The 16901-nt window shown below is 43.1% G+C and overlaps 1 protein-coding gene across 1 annotated transcript; it reads left to right on the top strand.

Moving 5' to 3' along the window:
* The first annotated feature begins 4442 nt into the window (after nt 1–4442).
* Nucleotides 4443–5800, top strand: LOC133301520 (uncharacterized). The gene is made up of 2 exons (XM_061501155.1): nt 4443–5051; nt 5243–5800. Exons 1-2 carry the CDS (start codon nt 4443–4445, stop codon nt 5798–5800), a joined length of 1167 nt encoding a protein of 388 aa, XP_061357139.1.
* The last annotated feature ends 11101 nt before the right edge of the window (nt 5801–16901 follow it).

Here is a 16901-nt window from a genome sequence, read left to right as displayed (position 1 = left end):
GAAGTGTGGACCAGATTGTGATATAGTCAATTCTCGTGCATGAATCTTAAGTGAGTGTTGGTGTATTTGAACCTGCGAAAACTTCATGAATGGAGTGGGTCAGGAACTATTCATTAATGGTCCCCAAAGCTTGATGTGAGGGGGCACACACGCATGGCTGATTGACTCGTAGAATAACCCTTGTATTTATGATTCATAATCTTACGATAATTAAAAAGAGTCCTTATAGATTGCAGTCAACCACATTAGCTATATGCACAACATACCATAGACACATTCCAGAGAATAAAATGTTTCATGTAATTCAACGTTTAGGGTGCTATGGGATTTAGGGAGACAAATGACAATTAACGTTAAGTGGTCTCAATTTTTCTCTTATTTGGCGAGAGAAATGCATTTGTGCTTACCATATTTGGCTACAACTGGTTTAAACAACTTTTCAAAGCAAAATGGTAGAACCCCCAAAATAAGCGGTCAACTAGATTTTGTGAAATATTACGTTAAAGAATCACTTCAACCCAAAACCTTAAGGTGTTGGGTGAAGGTCTTTTTAATAATTTATATTATATTCTCTAACACACTCCCTCACGCAAGAGCCTTTAGGCTTGAAGCTTCTCTAACACACCTCATCACTCAAGAGCCCTTTAGGCTTGAAACGTGGATATGACACAAGCCTATTATTGGTTTGTCTTGTGTCTTATGCTGCACAAGCCCATTTTTTGGTCTGCCTTGTGCTTTTCTTAATTCCACCTGAAAGTGGAGGGCGATGAGGATCGAACTCGTGATCTCATGGTCATTGAAGCTCTGATACCATGCTAAAGAACCACTTCAACCAAAACCAAAATCTTAAGGCTTGGGTGAAGGCCTTTTTAATGATTTATATTATATTCTCTAATATATTATGAGCCATTTTTGAAAATTAAAATACAAAAACAGGTAAGTTAGCACCTCTTTCAAACATTTGACATTGTAGAGAACCGAACACTGTCCCACGAATCAAACACAATATTTAAGTCTTAGATGCCAAAAGTACAAGAACTTAAGGCATGGTTTCCCAAGATGCAAACAACAAAATCGTAAGATACAGATCTAGAGGGCATTAGTGAGCGCTCTAGCTACAACCACCGTTACGCAATTTTAAAAACAATAACCCCAAATATAGAATCGAAAACAATACAAATACAACCTATAATTATGCAAATAATAGATGTGACGAGAAAAATGCTTATAGAGACTTGTGTGCCCTGGATTTTCAATTACAACTTGCAAGAGCTTCTTTTCTTGACCTATATATGTAGACAAATACACACGATTTGAAACATCACTGTTTTGTCGGTCACACACAGAGGAAGAGAGATAAACGAGTGTGGAGGGCGTGATGGGGATGGCAGTAGGGAGTAGGGACACCTTTCCTTAGCCGACAAATTACGAAGCTCATAAGAGACCTGAATTGGTTCATCTGCTCTGTGGAGTGCTGATCCATAGGATCACTCAAAAAGTTGAAGTTACTCATATGATCCTGAATTAGACCATTATATACTGGCTAGAGCTCGGAATTATGGGGTACTCCATCATAAAACAACAATTAATGCTTTTGAGTTTAAATTTTTAATAGTGCAATTATTCTATGACAATAATAATAATTGTTGTAAATAGTAATATAGAACTCCCACATCATCTATATATCTTTGTATTTTCTTTCTTTTCAGTTATATAATAGAGTTTCCGTTGTGTAGTTGAAACACATGGATTCCATTATATATCTCTTGTCTTATTCTCATTTGACATGGTATCTAGAGCTTAACAAGAGAAATCTTGATCTGCATCTTTTCAGTCGACCCACTGTCCACCGAGTAAAAATTTTCCCAGAAACTGTAACCGTTGTCAGTTTCTGGCCACACGTCAACGGAATCAGAAGGAGCTAATCTACCTAACATCGGAGGACCTACCGTCATCGGAGTCTCCACGCACTGTCTCCCAGACAAAGTTGCCCTACTGTCCTCTATCCATATTTGCCTTCACCTTGTTCGACAGAAATCGTTTGAGTCGCAGGTGTGTAATCTCCACGGACATCATTGTCCCTGTTCACATGGTTACTGCTCGCGAGTTTGTTCTGCACCTGCATCACCGAACCAATCTGTCCCTATTCGCGTGGATCTGCATCAGTCGTTACTTAGTTGCTGGAGTTCCTATTTGTCTGTGATTGTCCCTGTTCCGGTATCAACCTTTGCATGGTTTGCGCCCTTATTGGTGTTTGTTGCTACTGCAGTTCCTTTGCCACGATCTGACGCCTCTTATTCTTAAATTCAAGTTTTTCATAGTGGTTTAGGGTTCAAAGACCTCCATAGTAATTATCTACAACTCCAACATTTTTTTCGGCAAATTTTCTGGCAGAACTAACACTGCTCATGTAACACCCTGTTTTCACAACACAAAGTGTTACACACTTACAGTACAGATGTGCACTTAATTTGTTAAATAGCAGAAGAATTCCTATAAAGTATCATAATAGTTCTGATAAGTCTCCAATTCATTATGTATTAAGGGTTAATATGAGCATGAAATTGATTTAAAAGTAATTAAAAGTTATGAGAATTATAATTAAAGTTTTATTTTATTCTCAGTAATATTCTCATAAAAATTATTATATCTTGCAGTAATTTTCAGCTTAATAAAAAGATAAATTGGAGAGCTCAAGTGGATTTGTTTTGAATTTTTGAATTATATAATTGATTGAAGATCTTATTGAAGATTCTCTTGAATACTTTTAAGGAAATTGTTTCCTTTAAATATAAAAGAGAAGATTTTAATGATTTGATTAAAAATATGATTGGAAATTATAGTAAAGATTCCATTGAAGATATTATGAAAAATTAAAAGATATGGTTTCATCACTATAAAAAGGTGGCACATTCAGAAAGAAGGGAGCTTCTGAACAATTGAGAAGAGCAAATCCTATTTGGAGAGAGAAACACGTATTTCATGCTTTGAAGCATCGGGAGCGGTTTGAATTCACCAATGATCATATTTTCATTTAAACATAACATCAAACACGTGGAACACTTATTTATCAAGTGTTGGCTGAAACCCTAGCGTGATTTTTAGCCATCCATCTTGCATTTTTATTAGTCTTTGGAGCTTAGTTTCACTTTAAACCAACCAACAACCAATCTTAGTGTTATGGATATGAATATCATATCCCAACTACCTATCAGAATATTTTGTGAGATACAGAGCCATCAACATCTCAACAACTCCAAACAGCTAAAGAGCACCAGATAAGGATCACATCCCAACAGAAGAGGAGTTGAATCCTACTACAATTGGGGAATCTCAAAAGGCCCAAGCCTAAGAAGGTAATCCTATAAATAAGAGCCTAAGGACCCCAGGTAAACACTCATAATTCATTTACTACTTCTGCCCACGTTGTGCACACACCCACCTCTTGGCTATAAGCCTATTGCTTGTGCGCAGTGATTGGGACCTCGGCTATAAGCCTAGTATACAGTTGATATACACTATCTCTGAGCGCATACCCTACGGTATAGCAATACGGTCTATCCAGGACCTAACATTGGCGCCGTCTGTGGGAGTCGATAAATTTCGACTCCCATTCCACGATGACGAACACTCATTCGACATCTAGCACTTCCCAAATGTCGCCGCATCAATCTCAGCCTCAGCCTTATGGCATGCCTCAACACCAATCTGCCCCAGAATAGCTCCAACCGGAAGCAAACCCGGTGCTGGTAGAGGTACAGGTCAGCGAGGTCGGCACACAAGGACCGACTCCCAGACCCCAGCCGAATGCAGCGATGGCTGCAGTTCGTCCACCTCCACACAATGAGCCACCAGACGTGACAAACATGGCTATGGGCGCAATCCTTCAAAGGTTGCAAGAAATGGAAAACAGATTCCTGACCCAGCAGCGTATGGATGCCCAAAAGATGGCGACATTGGAGGCCGAGCTGAGGACCTTGAACGCGGAAGGCCAGCCTAGGGGAGCCGAGCATGTCGTAAATGGCCGACCTCAGCAGCAACATGCCGAAGGAGTACAACATCAGAACGCCGAAGGCGTAACTCATCAGAACGCTGAAGGCGTCCAACATTAGAATGCTGAAGACCTCCAGCATCAAAACGTTGAAGATCGACCTAGAAGGCGCGGCTATGCTGGTGATGGAGGTCCGCGGCAGCAGAACGCGGCTACAGTCGAAGGAAACGCGCAGAATGTGAAGAACCTTAATCTCGGCAACAACCGGAATGGTGGAGGTCCGAACGACAACCAGGACGAAAATTATCTGGAGGATGAAGAGGCTAATGATAGCCCATTCACTGGGAGGCTCATGAACTTGGCCATACCGCCGAGATTCAAGAGCACCAGGATACCTCCATACGACGGAAGTTAGGACCCAGAAGCCCATTTAGAGGATTTCAAAACCGAGATGTTATTCAACGGGATCACTGGACCTATTAAGGCCAGGATCTTTGCGACGACATTGACTGGTCAAGCAATGACCTGGATAACCAGGCTCCCTAGGAACTCAATTGACTCATTTGAGGACCTAGCTCAGACTTTCCGACTTAACTTTGCAACAAGCAAGGTGCATCTGATGTCAACCTATGCTTTGGGAAGAATCAGGCAGAAGGAGAACGAATCGCTGAGGAAGTACCTCGATCGATTCAAGGATGCCGCCCTCAAGGTACGAGGGTTAACTGAAGCAGTGCACCTCCACTTAATCATTTCGGGATTGGATGGCGACTCCCCATTGGCGAGGTCTATCAATAAGAACCCGGTGAACAATCTGGAGGAGTTCAGGAGAAGGTCGGACAAATACATTGACATGGAGGACATGCAAAAGATCTACGTCGAATCACGAGGACGAAGCCCTACACGTCGGAGCCCGAGTAAGAAAAACAACAAAGACCGGGACCATAAAGAATCCAAAAAAGCAAAGGACACTCGTGATAAGAGGTCGAAAAACCGATCACCAAGGAGGAAGTATGACGATTATACACCTTTGAACGTGTCCAGATCCAAGATATGGAAAGAGGTAGCTCAGACCGAGATGCGCCATGTCGAGAGACCTCGACCCCTCAAAGCCAAGTTCGGATTAGATAGAAACAAATATTGCGCCTTCCACGACCAAAACGGTCACTTTACGGATGATTGCTGGACCTCCGAGATGCAATTGAAAAGCACGTCAGAGAGGGAAAATTGAAGCAATATATCATCCGAACACAGGGCAAGAAAAATAATAAGCGAAAGCAAAGAAGCCGAAGTCGAAGCCCAAAGAGAGAGGATCGAAAGGATCAAAGACAAGACCGACCTGCCAAAGGCAAAAAGGTCGACGAAAAGGACGAAGCTCTTCCTGAATCCGAATTCGAATGCAACGTGATAAGTGGAGCTCTAGGTGGGGGAGGAGACTCCGCAAATGCCAGAAGAAAGTACCTAAAAGAGGTCATATCTGTAAGAGACGTGCCGACATTCAAAGGGAAAGACAACAAACCTGCTCCCCTGATACTGTTCTTCACTCAGGAGGAACTAGCAATGGTCGTACCTGGACACACTGACGGATTGGTGATCACCGGAGTGCTAGTCAATTGCCGAGTGAAGAGAATCTTTATTGACCACGGAAGCTCAGCTGACATAATTCTATGGGATGCTTTCCAGAGGATGAACCTGGATGAGAAGGACTTGAAACCATGCGTCACCGAGCTGGTCGGGTTCAACGGAGCGGCGTCCCCTTCAAAAGGCTACATCGACCTAAATTTGACCTTGGGCACGAAGGACTCGTTCTGAGCTGGAAGGGTTTGTTTCGTCGTGGTGGACACCTCGTCTTCCTTCAACGTGATCATTGGTCGGCCTGCAATCCATGAATGGGACATGCTGATCTCCACAAAACATCAAGCATTGAAAATGTCTGGGATGAACAACGAGATCGTCACCATAAGAGGTGATCAAGAAGAATCAAGAAAGTGCTACTATGAGACTTTACGAGTCCATCATGGAGGTCCATAATCTCCACCTCGGCTTAAAGAGGGAGGAGTTAAGGACCAATCACTGAAGGCATGTGGAAGAGAGGTCAACTTGGTAGAACTCGACGTGAGAGAGAAGCTCCTAGCACCTTGTCCAGAACCCCAAGGGGAGCTGGAGGATGTTGATATTGCGGAGAATGGCAAAGGGCACACTAAGCTGGGGAAAGGCCTAGATGTTGACTTCAAAGAGGAACTGGTTTCCTTCCTAAAGGAAAACCGCGACGTATTTGCATGGAAAGCCTCGGAGATCCCAGGAATAGACCCAACTTTCTGCTGCCACAAACTCTCCATGTACCCCGGATCACAGCCAGTGTCCCAAAAGAATAGGAAGATAGGATCCGACCGACGTCAAGCCTTGAATGAGCACGTCGATGAGCTGCTAGAAGCCAGATTCATCAGGGAAATACAGTATACCACTTGGCTGTCTAACGTGGTGATGGTAAATAAACCAAGTGGGAGATGGAGGATATGCGTGGATTACACCGACCTCAATAAGGTCTGCCCAAAGGACTCATACCCCATGCCGAGCATCGACCAGCTAGTTGACAATTCGTCAGGATTTCAGCTGTCATTTATGGACACGTACTCTGGGTACAACCAAATCCCACTACACCCTGACAACCACGAAAAAACTGCCTTCATCTATGAAAAGGGAAATTTTTGCTACAACGTCATGTCTTTCGGTCTCAAAAATGCAGGGGCGACATATCAGCGGATGATGAACCGCGTTTTTCAATGGCAAATTACGAGAAACCTAGAGGTATACATCGACGACATGATTGTCAAGTCGGTGCACATATTTGCACACATAACCGACCTCAGGGAAACTTTTGAGCGACTGAGAGCTCGCAGGATCAGGCTGAACTCGGCGAAATGCGCTTTTGGGGTACCAGCTAGAAAATTCCTGGGCTTCATGCTTACCAATCGAGGAATAAGAGTAGACCCCGACAAATGCAAGGCCGTCCTCGAAATGAAGCAGCCTGAAAGTAAGAAAGAAATCCAACAGCTCACAGGACGTCATGCGGCCCTGACCAGATTTTTGCCTAAATCGGCAGAGAAGGCTTTGCCTTTCTTCAAGCTCCTCAAAAAGGAAGCCGAGTTCGGATGGGAGGAAGAATGGAAAAACGCATTCGACAATATTAAGAGTTGCCTGGCCACCCCTCCTGTACTGTTAAAACCAGAGCCCGGAGAAACGCTGATCTTGTACTTATCAGTGGGGGAAGAGGCCATCAGTGCCGCCTTGGTACGGGAGACAGACAAATCACAACAGCCGATCTACTTTGTAGGTCGAACCTTGCAAGGACCTGAGCTTCGTTTCCAGAAGCTCGAAAAAGTCGCATTCGCCCTACTTACCACAGCAAGGAGGCTCCGACCTTACTTCCAGAGTCACCGAGTCATTGTGCGAACAAATCAGCCTATCAGGCAAGTACTTCACAAGCTGGACCTAGCGGGAAGAACGATCAACTGGGCCGTCGAGCTCTCTGAGTTCGACATATCATATGAGCCTCGGCAGGCGATTAAGTTCCAAGCACTGGCCGACTTCATCTTGGAGCTAACCTCGTCCAATGAAAAGGGAAAAGGGAATGAAGATCTCTGGACAATACATGTTGATGGATCCTCGAACTCTAAGGGGAGCAGAGCAGGAGTGATCATCGAGACCCCGGAAGGAGTGTCCATTGAGCATTCACTTCACCTGGCATTTCCGACCTCCAACAACCAAGCTTAGTACGAGGCGTTCATTGTCGGGATCGTACAAGCGAAAGAACACGAGGCTAGAAAAATAAAAAACATGAGTGATTCGCAGCTGGTTACCTCACAAGTTGAGGGAAAATATCAAGCCAAGGGTCCCCTTATGATGAAGTACCTCCAACAAGTGAAGGAGCTGCTAGCCGAGTTTGACGAGGTAATAATCCAATATATACCTCAGAACGAAAATAATAAGGCCGACATCTTATCCAAACTTGCCAGCTCAAAGGGCTCAGGAAGTCATCGCATTGTGATACAACAAAACATCCTGGAGCCGACGTGCGTCATGGTGATAACCGAGACTGAGGATTGGAAAAGGCCAATAGTGGCCTATCTGGAAAAAGGGATCCTGCCAGACGAAACACAAGAGGCCAGAAAACTCGTGAGGAGCTCGGCCTGTTTCACCATTGTAGAAGGGCAACTCTACAAGAAAGGTTTCTACACACCCATACTGAAGTGCCTAGGCAAGAACGAGGTCGAGTACGTGCTGGCCGAGATTCATGAGGGCATAAATGGGCATCACAGGGGAGGAAAAGCCTTGGCCAGAAAGGCACTAAGAGCAGGATACTACTGGCCAACTATGGAGGCGGATGCGAAGGAGCATGTCAAAAGATGCGAACAATGTCAGAAGCATGCGCTGATCCTTCGCGCACCCCCAGAAGAGCTGCAAACTATCTCGGCACCATGGCCGTTCTTCAAATGGGGAATGGACCTACTAGGACCTCTTACTGCGGCTGAAGGACAACTCAAGTGGTTGATAGTGACTGTCGACTACTTCACCAAGTGGATCGAGGTTGAACCCCTCACCACCATTACCTCGGCAAGAATACGAAGATTCTTTGAAAGAAACCTCATCAGCCGATTTGGGCTTCGTGCTGAGATCATCACAGATAACGGAACACAGTTCTCTGACAAAAAGTTCCAAGAGTTGATGACCGACCTCAAAATCACACATTGGTTTGCATCAGTTGAACACCCTCAGACTAACGGACAAGCCGAGTCTACCAACAAGGTGATCATCAACGGGCTAAAGCAAAAGGCTCTGTGAAGCCAAAGGCAATTGGGTCCAGCAACTACACCTCGTCCTATGGGGTTACAGGACTAGTGCCCAATCTGCCACGGAAGAAACCCCCTTCAAGCTGACAAACGGATGCGAGGCCATGATTCCAGTGGAAATCGGCGAGCCGTCTTGGAGGAGGGTGCAGAGGTTGCAAGGAACCGAAGGCCAAAACAAGGAAGCACTCCTTGTGGAACTCGACCTAGTTGATGAATGCAGGGAAAATGCCAGATATAGAAACATGATGGCAAAGCGCTTGGTAACTGCTAGATTCAATAAGAAGGTCAGACCTCGGTCATTTCAGAGCGGCGACTTAGTCTTGAGGAGAGCAGATATCGGCAACAAGAATGCCAAAGATGGGAAGCTCACTGCAAACTGGGAAGGCCCCTACAAGATCAAGGATAATCTGGGAAATGGAGCCTACACCTTGGAAACTATCTCCAAGAAACCAGTAAAGAGGACTTGGAACGCGGACAAGTTAAAAGTCTACTACTATTAGGCTCAAATCCGACGTTCGAGGCGATAAGACGAGCAATTAAGCTCGGCCAATAGTTAGATTTACTTCTACGCAAATAAGATGAGCTATCAAGCCCAGTCAGTAGGTAGATTTATTTTTAAGAAAATAAAAACGAGCTTCTAAACTCGACCTTGTAAAGATATTTCGTTTGAAATGCAAATAAAATGATCAGTCATTTAATTCCTGTCATCCATGCATACCGATTTCCATTCAAGTAATTGAAGCCCAAAGAGCTTCACGATCAATTAAAGGAATAAAATTTTTTGTTGACGAACAAAAGATAATCCTAGATCGGCAAACAAAAACCTCGGCGAATCACAAGTCGAGTAAAATGAGATCGAAAGCGAACCTCGAACAAAAAAATAATGCGAGAAAGTAAAGCAACGATCTCAAGTAAATGAAAGCATTAAAATCATAAGTTGTAAAGCCAAGCCAAAGCGGCAATTATGTTCAAATAAAATAAAAAAGCGGCTCAAAGGCCCCAAAAGCTGATTACAAAATAAAGGACGGCATTCCGACCCTTTCATTCAGCAGCACGAGGTGAAACGGCTTGCATCTCGGCTCCAATCTCTCCCTCATCAGTAGACCCGGAGTCAGGAGTACCAGGAACAATGGTGTCATCTTTAACCTCGTACGCCACATCCATGCCATCAACAACCATGTCAGGGTTCAAAACTTGGGCCTGAGCAATAGCATTGTCAAAGGCTTGGATAACGGCTCTCGCGACCACGGCTTTCGCCTCTTTAAAGTCGATCTGTAGTTGGTCAAGTTGGGCATCCTTGTCAGCCATGCATTTCGAGAAGGACTCCTACTCAGCAATCAAACCATCCGCTTTAACGGAAGCCAACTCCAAGTCCCCCTTGGTTTTCTCCAGGTCGGAAGACAGCTCCTGAACTTTGATCTCCAGATCGGATCTAGACTTGCTGAGCTCCTCCACCTTAATGGTGAGTGAAGTATTGGAAGCAGCAGACAAATCGAGCATTTGAGTGAGGTCTTGGAAAGTTTGAAGCAATGAGGTCGCCTTCAAAGTATCCTCTTCCAACCGCGCCACCAAAGACCTCGCAGTTGCATTCAAACCCGAGCCTCTAATAAGCTCAGGGGGAGGTTTAAGGGCGGCCCGAAGACGATCTGAGACCCCCGACCTCCACAACTCCCCAAGCTCGAGGCTAATTAAATTCCCTTGAGAGGCAGTGAGGGGAGCTGGAAGCGGAGAAGAGGGTGGAGTTTGAGCATCAATCATAACCACCTCAGCGTTGGCTGAGCTTCCGTCGAGTATGGTGCCAATCCGCCTTCTTTTAGGAGCATCAGACTCATGAGGGGCACCCTCCTTCGATTTCCCTCTACCAGTCTTCTTAGGAAGAAATTTCTTGTATTCAGCAGAGGTCATGCTGACTGCAAAAAGAGATACGGAAATCAGAATACAGTTTATAATCTACGAGAAAGATTAAACTATAACAACAACCCTGATTACCTACCAAGCTCATAAAGGGCATCATCTCCAAACTTATCTACAATCCGGCTTAAGTCAATGACGCCGAACTCATCGGTGTATTCAATAAGAACTCGGACTGCCAAAAGTTCCGAGCTGGAAAGAGCGGATAGAGGGGTAGCATAATCCTTTGGACGTCTTTGGTAATGTTTATGCGTCCAGTATAATTCAAACCGAGATGATATACCCCCTTCATCCAGCCACTTGTCGGCAAACCAGAGAAGAGAATCAGAGTGAGATGCCACCCTAAAGTAGGCATCCTTGAAGCCTTTAAAGGATTGGGAATACGAAATGAAGATACCCCTTCCTGGAGTACCTCGAAGGGTTACCCACCCTCTCCTTTCTTTGGCCTCGGCCCCCGTCCGAGAAGTATATACATCAAAGAAAAAGAAGAAAAGAGAAACTGTACAAGGGAGACAGAGGTAGGCACACACTTGCTCAAAACCCCGGATAAAGGCCCAAGAATTTGGGTGAAGGTGCGAGGGTGCAACCCTAAGTCGGCGGATCACAGCCAGTTGGAACTCGGAAAAAGGAAACAGAATTCCCAGCTTCGTTATGAGGTCTCGATAAAAATAAAAGAAATGAGGCTCATCCAGTATGGGACCTGAACATACTGGGAAATCACCTGGGGAAACAAGATCAACCCCGTTGGGATTCCCAACCGGAAGCTGGGCAATGTCGGCAGGAGACATGGTGGACCGCAGTTGTAAGACTTCAAGAAGAACCCAATCTTGACTATCGGACCCGTCCATAATTTCAGCCCTGGAATATGAAGGACAAGGGTCAGTACACATCTCAATTAAATTTGACCTCGAACTCCCAGAGTCGTAGGGTAACGACGACGGACTCCAAGAAAGAGGAAGGGAGATATCCGAACTGCTGACAAGGTCAACGAGCGGTACCCGACTTGAAGCAGTATCATCCGGGCCAAAGATGACCGATTCAGGAAAACCTAGCTCGAACGAAGAAAAACTGAAGGAGCTATTGCTCAAACCCAGAGGAGGAATCTGGTCAAGCACGGACCTCGGACCAGGAGTTACCTGGGAGGAAAGTAAGATATAAGACAGAGGGACAGGGTCGGCAAAAGAATTTGACCCATGAGCTGAAGGATTCGCTAAAGAAGGGCTGACTGGGCTAAAATTGAGCCGACCCTGACGACCTCTCCCTCTCCTGCCGCGGCCTGGGTGAGATCTCTGATGACCTCCCTTATGACCATGGAGAAGCAGTTGAAGCTTCTCCTCCTCAGTATATTCTTTATTAAAGAGCCAGTATTGGACCGACCTAGGCAATTGCCTTACTACCTCCTCACTTACTTCATCACCTCGGCCAGAAACTGGACCGGAAGAAGAACCAGGGGCGTCCATAAGAAACCCTCAAACAAGCTACAGAGGACCCCCAAGAACAAAATGCTTCGACAAATGCAAGTCTAGTATGAAGCGAAACCATGTGCCCTAGAGTCTTAAAGATTATGTGGCCAACAAACGGTAAAACATGCACCAAGCAAATAGTTGAGATGATGAAGTAACTGGAGAAAATAAACCAAAGCAGGAAGATACTTGGCCACAAAGAGAGCAGAAAAACCAAAAGAAGCTTGACAAGAGAGGTGCAGGGTAGAAGCTCAATACAGAGAGAGGAGCTCTGAATAAACGCCACACGCAGTAAAAAGGTTATGAACAAACCGAAATGAGGAATTTATAGGAAACCCAAAACTCTTGGGCGCGAAGACAAAGAGCCTCAAAACGGTTGACGAACAAGGGGCAATAAGGACACTTCACTACGCACATTAAATGCATCCCATCATAACATGCACAAAGACAAGACGGTGCACCCTGCACGATGCACGAACCGCCAATGAGCACAAAACACGTGGATCGTCGTAACCGTCACAGCAAGCGTGATACAAAAGGTCAGGATGAAGTGATAAGGCCAAGCCCCGACTTCCGAGCTCCAATTGCGCCATGACGTCTCAAATCAAATAAAGGTCGACCAAAAGATCATAGCCAAAGGTTTCAACATGTCCGAAAATGTCAACTCGGTCCAGCACAACGGAATTAAAATTCGGAACAACGATATCCAAAATCTCAAAATGAGCTCAAGTCGCATCCGACATACCCCCACTCAACTATACATACAAACATCAAGGAAGATCAAGGGGCATAACGCGTACGATCTTGACGAAAGCAACTCTGAGTTAGAGCGTCGGGGTCAACGAACTCGGACAAAACAAATTTGAGGTAACATAACAACACCTCGACATCCCGAACCTCAGAATACCAAGCTGGGGGGTAACTGTTATGGATATGAATATTATATCCCAACTACCTATCAGAATATTTTGTGAGATACAGAGCCATCAACATCTCAACAACTCCAAACAGCCAAAGAGCACCAGATAAGGATCACATCCCAACAGAAGGGGAGTTGAATCCTACTACAATTTGGGGAACTCAAAAGGCCCAAGCCTAGGAAGGTAATCCTATAAATAAGAGCCTAAGGACCCCAGGTAAACACTCAGAATTCATTTACTACTTCTGCACATGCTGTGCACACACCCACCTCTTGGCTATAAGCCTATTGCTTGTGCGCAGTGATTGGGACCTTGGCTATAAGCCTAGTATACAGTTGATATACACTATCTCTGAGCGCATACCCTACGGTATAGCAATACGGTCTATCCAGGACCTAACACTTAGGCTTCAAACCCCATTAAATGTTCAAGAGTATAACATCATCTGTTCAACCTTAAAGTAAGAAGAGCATATATGAAATCTTAAGAATAAATCACTATAATTCAAGTATGTTATCTTATATAGCTTCCAAAGCAACACTAGATTAATTTCCACACTTTAAACCACAAAAAATCTCATCTTTTCAACACATGGCAGCCATACCTTCAAGAATTTGGAGAGGATAAAACACCCTTTATATAGTCTCTCTTAAAGAACTATACATGTATTCATGATCACAAGCTCTCAAACTATAAGTTTCATGTAGAAACCTAACCCTAAAAGTGTTTAGTTTGTGAGTTACAAGCTTGTCTTTCTTCAAGAACATGCTTTGGCCATGGAGACAAGAAAAAGAAAGAGTTCGTAGGAGAAATAAGGAAGAAGAAACAACCCAAAATTATTTATAGAACTTTCTACAAGTTAGCTTAGTTGTCAATTTCAAAACTTATCTTCCTAGTTTCATACCGGTCAACATTATATGAGTTTCTATTGGTTATCTTTACTTCACATAAATAATTTGCTGCACACACATAGGGAAGAAGGATGCATGATGCGTACAACATAAAAGAAAGCAACCAAATTGACAATTAGATATTTTTACAAAGTTACTTAGTTTATAACTTTTCCAACTAGCCTATTATTTTTGACGTTCAACACTTGCATCTTTAATCTTATTGTCCATTTCTTTTCATATATATTCAGTCCACATGGAAGACAAAAGTGCGTTGCATCCATGGAGAAAGAAAACAACCAGTACACATGGGAAATTCAACAAGTTAATTTAACTAATAATTTACTAACTTTTCTTCCCTTTTGACTTGGTCATCCATTTAAATTTATATGATTGGTCCATCTTTAAACATATATTTTCAACTATGTTAAGGACTGAAAAATGCATACAATCAACCATTTAGTAAAAAATAAGACTAGATTATCAAACTAGTCAACTTTGCTTATATTATTTGATTTTCCAATCAATTTAACATACCTTTGACTTTTAATTTACTAAGCTTTGACTTAACTTTATAAATTAATCTAAATATGATTAGATCAATCTAAGACCACTTATAGTCTTTAAAATTCCATAGAGAATTTATTTACACAATCAAAATTAAGCTCAAGTCATTATTTTTCTTATTTGCAAATTAGTCCCTATACTTTCACATATTTATACTTTGACCCCTAAACTTTATCAATATTCTCATTTGGTTCCAATTTACCTTACTTGACATAAATTATATCACCATAATATTTATCATGTCAATTCATTCATTTACTCAACAAAACTCACATCAAAAGCTTGCTTATTCCAAAGTCAGTGTAAACTAGTAATCAACTTTATAATCATTTTATAGTTTCAAGATTTCTTAACAAGGGTTGTCATAGCTCACACGGAGCTGTTCTGTTTCAATCTGACCCATGACTGATTCTCACTCATTTATCCTTTCTCAGAATATTTCTTAGCTCATGGTTCCCGGATCCACTGCTACTTTGTGCATGCGAGTAATAACTTTGCTGATTTCACTCAAAATTCATCTTTTGGTCATTGGATTCTTGATTTCGGTGCCTCTGATCGCATTTCTGGTAATAAGTATTTGTTCTCCTATCTTTCTACCTCTGGTTACATGCCTATTGTTACTATGGCTAATGGTTCCCAAGTTCAGTCTCGTGGGATTGGAACAATACATATTTCTCCCTCTCACACTATTTCTAATGTGCTTTATGTCCCTAGTTCACCCTTTAATCTTATTTCCATTAGCCATTTAATATTTTCTCTTGATTGTCTCATCTCTTTTACCAAAAATTATGTTGTTTTACAGGACCAAAGTTCAAGGAGGACAATTGGCAACGAATTTGAGTCCAATGGCCTTTACCTGCTCTCCAGCTCCTCTTATGCTCACTCTGTATTAGACTCCACTCACTGTTCATGTTTAGTTGGGTTATCCTAGTCTTACAAAGCTCCAAAAAATGGTGCCACTTCTGTCTAAATTGTCTACTTTACAGTGTGAATCATGTCAATTCGGAAAACATACTCGCAATTATTTTTCTGGTAGAGTCAGTAGTCGTGCCTCCTCTCCTTTTAGTTTGGTTCACTCTGATGTTTGGGGACCCAGTCGTATTGAATCAACTTGGGGGTTTAGATATTTTGTTACCTTTATTGATGATTATTCTCAGAACACCTGGTTGCTTTTACTGAAAAATTGCATTGAGTTGTTCTCCATATTCCAGCAGTTTTATCTAGAAATTCTTACTTAATTTAGTATTCTTATTTTCACTTTTCATAGTGATAATGCTCGTGAGTATTTGTCTCAACCATTTTAATCATTCATGGCCTCTCACGGCATTCTTCACCACACATCATGTGCGCACCCCCCCAACAAAATGGGGTTACTGAAAGAAAAAAATCGTCATCTTATTGAAACAGCTCGGACACTCTTAATTCATGGGAATGTTCCTACCAGGTTTTGGGAGAATGTTGTTCTCACCGCATGCTATCTCATTAATCGCACGCCCTCCACTATCCTTGATAACTAGTTACCGTACTCTATCTTGTTTTCCCATAAGCCTTTACATTTCTTACCCCTTCGTATTTTTGGTTTTACTTATTTTGTCCAAGAACTCGGCCCCAATCGTGACAAGTTGTCTGCCAAATCCCACAAATATGTGTTCCTCGGTTACACCCGAACACAAAAAGATTATCGGTGTTACTCTCCCAGTCTCCGTCGCTCTTTTGTCTCGACGGATGTTACTTTCTTTGAGTCTGTTCCATTTTTTGGCTCCACCTCCGTTCCTAGTGACTCTGTCGATACATAGTTACTTTTACCCTCTGTTCCATTTTAATATGTCCCGGCACCAGATCCCTCACCACCACCGCCTACTGTCACTTCTCCATATGTCCCAACACCAGACCTCCCTCTCCAGGTTTATCACCGTCGGTCACGTACACCCATGTCCCAAGACGCTGATGAGGTTCTTGTGGACTCAGATCTGTCGTATCAACTCAGAAAATTTTGTACCGTGAAGGAATAGTACAATATTACCAACAGAGTTGCTGTTCTTTGCGCGATAAGGTGGCTTTTGAAAATTTTAACACTGCAGCGCAGAATGGTCACGATGAAGCCAAGTACGTTTATTGTATGCTTATGATGTTTGGCAACGATCAGAATGAACAAAATGTTGGATTAGAAATTTTACGTGCTTTGAAAAAGATGACTGAGTTCAATCAAATCAAAGAGCGCGTCAGATCTGTTATCCAAAGTTTGTGGGTGCGTAAACATCCTGTTCAAAATCATGACAAATCTTGGTGCAATTCCAAAACATGCAACCATG

Source organism: Gastrolobium bilobum, unplaced genomic scaffold, assembly GCF_033153095.1.
Source record: "Gastrolobium bilobum isolate Gb01-03AN ecotype WA unplaced genomic scaffold, APGP_CSIRO_Gbil_v1 utg16620, whole genome shotgun sequence".
NCBI lineage: Eukaryota > Viridiplantae > Streptophyta > Magnoliopsida > Fabales > Fabaceae > Gastrolobium > Gastrolobium bilobum.
The sequence above is the reverse complement of the archived record's forward strand: the minus strand, read 5'-3'. Positions and strand labels throughout refer to the sequence as shown.

What these genes read in the sequence shown, in the direction of transcription:
- LOC133301520 (XM_061501155.1), top strand. Translation starts at nt 4,443, where the DNA reads ATGTTATTCAACGGGATCACTGGACCTATTAAGGCCAGGATCTTTGCG. An exon ending in GATCCAAGATATGGAAAGAG is followed by an intron (nt 5,052 to 5,242) that starts GTAGCTCAGACC and finishes ATCCGAACACAG; the next exon opens with GGCAAGAAAAATAATAAGCG.